The sequence below is a fragment of the Pseudomyrmex gracilis genome, unplaced genomic scaffold, assembly GCF_002006095.1.
Source record: "Pseudomyrmex gracilis isolate BER0280 unplaced genomic scaffold, ASM200609v1 scaffold_280, whole genome shotgun sequence".
In the NCBI taxonomy this organism is placed as follows: domain Eukaryota; kingdom Metazoa; phylum Arthropoda; class Insecta; order Hymenoptera; family Formicidae; genus Pseudomyrmex; species Pseudomyrmex gracilis.
This window is the reverse complement of record NW_018020864.1, coordinates 64919-71808: the sequence shown is the minus strand read 5'-3', so window position 1 is coordinate 71808 and position 6890 is coordinate 64919. Positions and strand designations below refer to the sequence as shown.

Below are 6890 nucleotides of genomic sequence, written 5' to 3'. Positions count from 1 at the left end.
ACACGTAAAGTTTCCGCTCAACATCCCGAGAATGGCTCGTAAGGCCTTATATATTTCTTGTTATTAATTTTAACGAGCCTTAAGTCATAATAGTTTACAATTCCGTTTTGTTATAAATGCGTTTGCTTTTTGGGCTCACGCGTTTTGAGCGTCTATCTATCTTTGTTCAAAGCGAACTCACCCTCGTACCACGTTTGTGGGGTCGCCATATTTACGCGCGAAAATTTGTGCAATTAAATTACGCGCAGTTTAAAGATATCTTGTTTCGCGAATTTTTATAACAGTTGAAGTGTCGAAAAATATATTACCAATTAATAATACTTATATATATATATCTCTATCTAATCAAATATATATCTCTATCTAATCTTTATCTAATCTCTATCTAATCTATCTAATCGAGTAATTAAATTTCTTTCGAGTTTTGTCGATACAAACAAACGCGAATGTCAAAAAATTGTTACGCAAAATTATATATCGCGCGCGTTTAATAAATTTAAACTATTTACTTATATTTTTTTTTAATTTAAAGTTTGTAATGCATAACATCATGTAACTTTTACTATTTTTTTCACACGCAATGTGAATTTGCATGATAGAAATTGCAACTTGTAACATATTGAATATGTTGATGTGCGCTTTCTTTCTCTTATTTATGTAACGTATATACAGTAAGTAAATCTAGTAAACAATTTTGATAAGAAAACTCTATAATAATTAAATAGAAAACTACGTTTAAACGAGCACGCGTATCGAAAATGATACTTATATAATTGCTGAATTATATTCCCGTTAAAAAAGTTTTCATATATACTTATACACAAATTAAAATTATTATATCTAATTATGCAAATTTATATATGTGTGTGTGTGTGTGTGCCGAATATGTCCATATTCTATTTAATAACAATTTTGATCAATTTTGATTAATCGCGTTGCTCTGTAAAAGCTGCATTTGCACATAATTTGCGATTGATCAGTCGATTTAAGGAAAAAAACTCATTCTTATATCGTTGATCGATATTTTCAATTTTACACAATTTTTACTTTACGTTCGATATTGCAAATTGGAAGCGTTGTTTTTTATAACTCAAGGAAATTTGCGTGTCAATGTATTTGCCCGGTAAAAAATTTTCCATATGTATGAAATTGTATGGACATATTCGGTATATAAATTTGCATAATTAGATATAATAAATTAATAATAAAGAAGAATAAGATTCTTCGCGCGAGGCTCGTAAGTCTTTAAACCAATGAATGAATTAAATTCGGGTTATTTGAGCCGTTTTGCAGGATGTTGCGCAGAGAATGTGCTTAAATATATATATATATATATATGCATACACATATATTTAACGAAATATTTTTTTTCCCCATATAATATATAATATAGTTTTTTTTCGCAATATTTTAAAATTAGTTAGGGGGGTATACGGGAGTCCTTCATATATATGTGTTATGCAAATCCAGCATCTTATATGGGGAACAAAATTATTTCGTTAAATATATGTGTATGCATATATATATATATATATATATATATTTAAGCACATTCTCTGCACAACATCCTGCAAAACGGCTCAAATAACCCGAATTTAATTCATTCATTAGATATAATAAGTTTAATTATGTGTATATAAGTATATATGATTATATATCAAAAATTTTTTTTTAAATATAGTAAAGATATAGTTTTATACAATTTTTTTTTTGTATCTAACACGATAACTAATAGAGTTATTTTGTAATTTGATATGGAATATCTCTGTGTGAAGCCTATTCTCTTAAAAAAAAAAAAAATTCTCCGTGTATAAAATTGTACGGACATATTCGGCATATATATAAATTTGCGCAATTAGATATAATTATTTTAATTTGTGTATAAAGTATATATATGAAAAATATTTTACCCCCTGGTTTTTACGCTTCCGACGTCTTGCGGATTTGCGATGTCGCAAACGCAGTTGTTAAAAAAAATACAATCGATCAAGACATATATATTTGCGCGCATCTATAGTTACTTACAACAACGAGAACGAAACAATCGGCGATGATTGTGTACGTAACGTATAAATGATCATTGAACGCCAAACGAGCGTATTTGTCTAAGACCTGGTTTATGCGAGCCTAAGATTTTAATATTTCTGTTTATTAACAGAAGCATAACAGAATTATAACAAAAGCATTGAAATCCTATAGTTGAACTGTACCCCAATTCCGGGATAAATTAAAACAGTTATTACCCGCATAAACAAGGCCAAAACAAGGCCTTATTTGCCCGCATAAACCAGACCAGAAGTGTCGATTATCCGTCAAAAAAAAAAAAACAAAAAAAAAGATCAGCAAAACTCACGTTTTAGCTGATAAATATGAGGGACCTCTGGATTGACTTACCGAGCGATGAAAAATCAATTTCTTCTCCGGCGCTCATCTTGTCGATGAGTAATCGAAGATCGCATTCACAAAAATTTCCACCAATCAGCCCCCGATCAAATCCGATCTCGTCCCGATATCCGCGGCAACTGCTGCCGCCGCTTTCGGCAAACAACACACAGCTGGACTCTCAACAACAGTCCCCTAATTACATAAAAATGTAATACAGAGTAGGAAGAGAGACTGCGATAATAAAAGTTTACATCTGGATTCTGATAGATGGCGTTTGGCAAAAATAGATAACGACGGAGAGAGAGAGGCCGCCGCGCAAGCAGAGCGCGTGTCGACCTGTGTCGACGCGCTTGTTGGTTGCTCAGCTGTTTTGAAGAATCGACGACGCAGCGACGACGACTCAGAGAGAGAGAGAGAGAGAGAGAGAGCAGCAGCAGCAGCAGAGCCTCCTGTGTGTGCGACTGTTGGCCTGGGACGTGGGCCGTGATTCAACGCCAGACCACTGCATTCACGTCCAAACGCCAAAACAGATGTGGAGTGACTGTCGAAATTTCTGACACATCTCGGACCCACGAGTTTGTCACCGCCAAACCAACGAGTCCCTTTTTTTTTAAGCGTATATTTTCAACGCGACAATTGGCAAGTGCGCGCGCGAGTGAGACAACCCAGGTCCCCGGAGCCCCAATAAAAAGCTGAGCCAAGGTTTTTTTTTTTTTTTCACACAGAGACAAACCAATTTCTGACGGAAAATAAAGCAATCGCCATGAGCGAGCTGAGCCAAGAAGAAGTGAGTCGAAAATCATCATCATCGTCATCGTCACGCAAACGTTCCTGATATTTTCCCATGATTTTTTTTGATCGATCCGAGGATTCGTTCCCCCGAGCGTGATTCCGGGATATTCTCCGCGCGTCTCGCGATTATTTTTCGCCTTCTCCTTTTCCCTCCAACAATCTCCGTCCCGAAGTGCAAAGAGTGTAACACAGCCAAAACGAGAACACAGATCTTCGATTTGTTGTCACGAATATCTGTTCGACTTACGTTTTGTGATTTTTCTCTTCTCGTCTCTCTCTCTCTTTCTCATTCTCATTCTCTTTTTCTCCTTCTTTCTCTCGTCCTTAAAATCTCTCTTTCTATATATATATATGTATACATATATATATATATATATATATACATATATATGTTCCTTGTTTGTTTTAAATGTAGAAACTATAGTTCGCATAACGTCAAAGAATGCAAGCTCATTGTTTGCATTATGCTTTTGCAAGTTTTCTTGATAGCGTATCTTATTAACAATTCTTGTCCTCTTTATTTAAATATAAAATGCGACAATTTGAAAACATCGCATGACTCAATGCTTTCTGTTTTAAATAATATTTTTTTTAAACAGATATTTTGTGCAGTTTAGTTTCTTCGCTTATTTGTTATTGCAAAGTTTAACAGAAATTTCAATTTTTTTCCAACAATTTTGCACCAACAGATATTTGTTCTTTAATCTCTAATTTTATTTTTTTTTTTGTAATTGTATTCTTAAGTTTGTTCTTTTGTTTTTATTGTATTTTATTGTACCAACATATTTTTCTTTGTCTGCTTTGTACGCAACAAAATCGTATAGCATAAATTTATATTACAAGATTTTAATTTACGTTGTTTGTAATAATTTGGTTTTTTAAAAAAGTTTATGTAAAACTTTATAACATTCATATTTTATAAGAAAAAAATATAAGAGAAGTTTTTTTTAATGATATTAATATGTGACAGAAATTTTTTTATTTTTTGTTTCTGTTGCAAACTGCGATCAACGGATAAAAATAACTGTTTGTACATTAATTAAGATATTTGTTGCTCAGAGTTTGTTAATGTTTTATTAAGTCTCAACTTGTTTATTTTTACTCTGATTTAGATGAGAAAACGACGATTAGCTCGTTTGGCAGGCTTGAACACTAATAACACACCTGCTGGTTCATCCAACACCACCGCTCCAATTTCTCCAAGCACTCCAGGCCCGTCAAAAGTATTTGCAGAATCGATATCTCCTTCTATTCAACAACAATCACAGCGCGCTGATGTATTAATGGAAGTGGAGGAAAGCAGTGACAAACAAAGTCTTACTTCTGGAATAGATGTCGATTCCGGAATAGAAAATATGGAAGTGGAAGAATCCGATAGAAAATATTCATTCGTTACAAGATCACGTGTAAGTTATTTTTATATAAAAAAAAAAAAACGTATATTTATATTGTCCTTTGCAATTAGATTTATTGTGACTCTTTTTTTTTATCTGCGTTTTTAATTTTCTGCTGTATTTTTAGACAACGAGTTCTAGCATAGAGATCACAACAGATTACATATACACAGTCATATCGCGTATATTGTGCATATCGTGGAGGAGTCCTGCGGAGGGAAGTATATTCTTGCCGCAAACAGCAACTTACACCCAGAAAGCAGCGCATACGCTAAGTTTTAAAGATATAATCAATCAGGCCTTAATGGAGATTTTGTGTATGTTTTCGCGAGGGGAAGATCCTTTGAAGGACGTCACGGTCGACATGTCGTTGGATCATGAAGACAGTCCAAATAGCCAAGCGAGTCCTATGCTAAGTCCTGTCGTTCCTCTTCCATCTTATCAATTGCCGCCAATACCAGTGCCTATAGGCAGCAAGTCGTCCCAACCGAAAAGTTTAACTTATTTGTTAGACTGTTATTCAAGAGTCGCGGTCGAGGAGAGAAATAATCCAAAGGTATACATACATATATATATATACATATAAAAACCATGCAAATTTCTCTTACGTACACACACACACACACACACACACAACTAATTAATTCATTAATCAATATTTGCGCGCATGTTTTAGCGGTCGAGCATACCTCCTCTTTCCGACGTATTGACAAATTTGAGAGCGCAATGTGTTCAGTATTCCAGTCTCGTTTTGCAAGGAATAATCGGTACTTCCCAAGTATTGCGCTCGTCTTCGCGCTCGCTCATGCATAACACCCACTTGCTCTACCCGATATTGTTGCAAACCTTACCTCGGGGTTATCTTCACGAACTTGTGGCCAGGACTCATACAAATCTACCTGCGTTTACCAAAATATTCACACCTATCTTGCAAGGTTTGTATCTTGCGATGCAGCAAGCGAGTTTGGTCTGCAACACCCACAGAAGACCGCTCGAAGCTTTGGAGGAATTGATAGAAATTCGCTGCGGTCCGAACGGCAACATACGTCCAATTTGCCGTTTGATCACGTGTCAGATTCAATTTTTGCCGATTACCCTGACCTCGGCCGCCGGTAGAGAACTCACGAAGACCTCGTTTTTTGGCCCGTTCCTGTCGGTATCGATATTTGCGGAAGAACAACCAAAAGTGGCGGAAAAATTCTTCAGCGGAAATCCAGTTACGGACAAATCGGTGAATCTGACTTTGCAGCAAGAATTGGAAAGTGTCAGAACTTCGTTGTACAAAATGTTTCACGCGATATTACAGAACAGCAATTGTCGCGATGAAACCTTAATGTATTTGTCGACATTGCTACGTTTCAACGAGAAACGCACTCAAATACAAACGGAAGAATTCTCTCTGGCCGGTGATGGATTTATGTTGAATCTATTGTCGGTTTTGCAATTGCTATCCGTGAAGATCAAACTTGATACAATAGATCCTTTATATCCATTTCATCCATCCAGCCTTGTCGAGATAAAGAACGACACAAGACTGAAACTCAGTTCGCAAGAAGTCGCTGAATGGCAAAAAAATCTTGAGAAAACGCACAAATGGTCGGAAGCAAAATTTCCTACCCAATGTTGGTTTCTCACGTTACATTGTCATCACATAGCTCTGATACCGGCTTTACAAAAGTATCAGAGAAAATTGCGAGCGTTACGGGATTTGCAAAAGATGCTCGACGAATTACAAGCGACGGAACCACAATGGAAAGACAGTCCTTTCGCGGAACACAACAAAGACTTGATCAAACAGTGGAAACAACAGTTAAAACGATTAGTTAAATCGAAATTGTGCGCGGACGCGGGTCTAATAGATCCGGTATTTTTGCGAAGGTGTTTGCACTTTTATATATCCGTGGCCGACGTTTTGCTGAGTCTCTTGACGCAAACGCCACCGGGTAGTCTTCTTTTCGAACTTCCGCTTCCTCAGGAAATTACATGCAAATTTACAGCATTGCCGGAATGGTACGTGGAGGATATTGCGGAGTTCTTGTTATTCACACTCCAGTAAGTTGTTAAATTTATTAATCGCATAATTTTTTATTTTCGTACTTTTAGGGTAAAAGACCCAATTACCGTCACCTGAATAAGAAACTCTGGGCGTTAGCGAATTGTTTTTACTATTTATTTATCAAAAACATGTGTTTTTCTTCTTATCTGGTATTATTCGATGTCTCTGATATAAGAAACAAAATAATACCGCCTCTCAAAATCTCTATTTTTATTTATAAATTTAATAATTAAAAAAGAACGATGCGAGAGCTATTACTGTCA

General features: G+C 35.7%; 2 protein-coding genes across 3 annotated transcripts in view; one reads left to right on the top strand and one right to left on the bottom strand.

Annotated features, from left to right (window-relative positions):
• LOC109859733 (cytidine deaminase-like) overlaps positions 1-2574 on the bottom strand; it is a 5604-nt gene extending 3030 nt beyond the window's left edge. The window contains exon 1 of the mRNA XM_020438269.1: positions 2395-2574. Within this exon, the coding sequence (XP_020293858.1) occupies positions 2395-2431 (37 nt within the window). The 5' untranslated portion in view covers positions 2432-2574. The remainder of the gene's footprint in view (positions 1-2394) is intronic.
• A 189-nt stretch (positions 2575-2763) lies between these two features.
• The window catches only part of LOC109859732 (ubiquitin conjugation factor E4 B), a 9600-nt gene continuing 5473 nt past the window's right edge, over positions 2764-6890 (top strand). The window contains exons 1-5 of one of the 2 annotated variants that reach the window (XM_020438267.1): positions 2764-3024; positions 3111-3172; positions 4290-4583; positions 4699-5127; positions 5248-6623. In XM_020438267.1, coding sequence (XP_020293856.1) covers positions 3149-3172; positions 4290-4583; positions 4699-5127; positions 5248-6623 — 2123 coding nt within the window. In that variant the 5' untranslated portion in view covers positions 2764-3024; positions 3111-3148. Of the gene's footprint in view, positions 3173-4289; positions 4584-4698; positions 5128-5247; positions 6624-6890 lie in introns of both variants that reach the window. The other variant, XM_020438266.1, reaches the window with a different exon arrangement.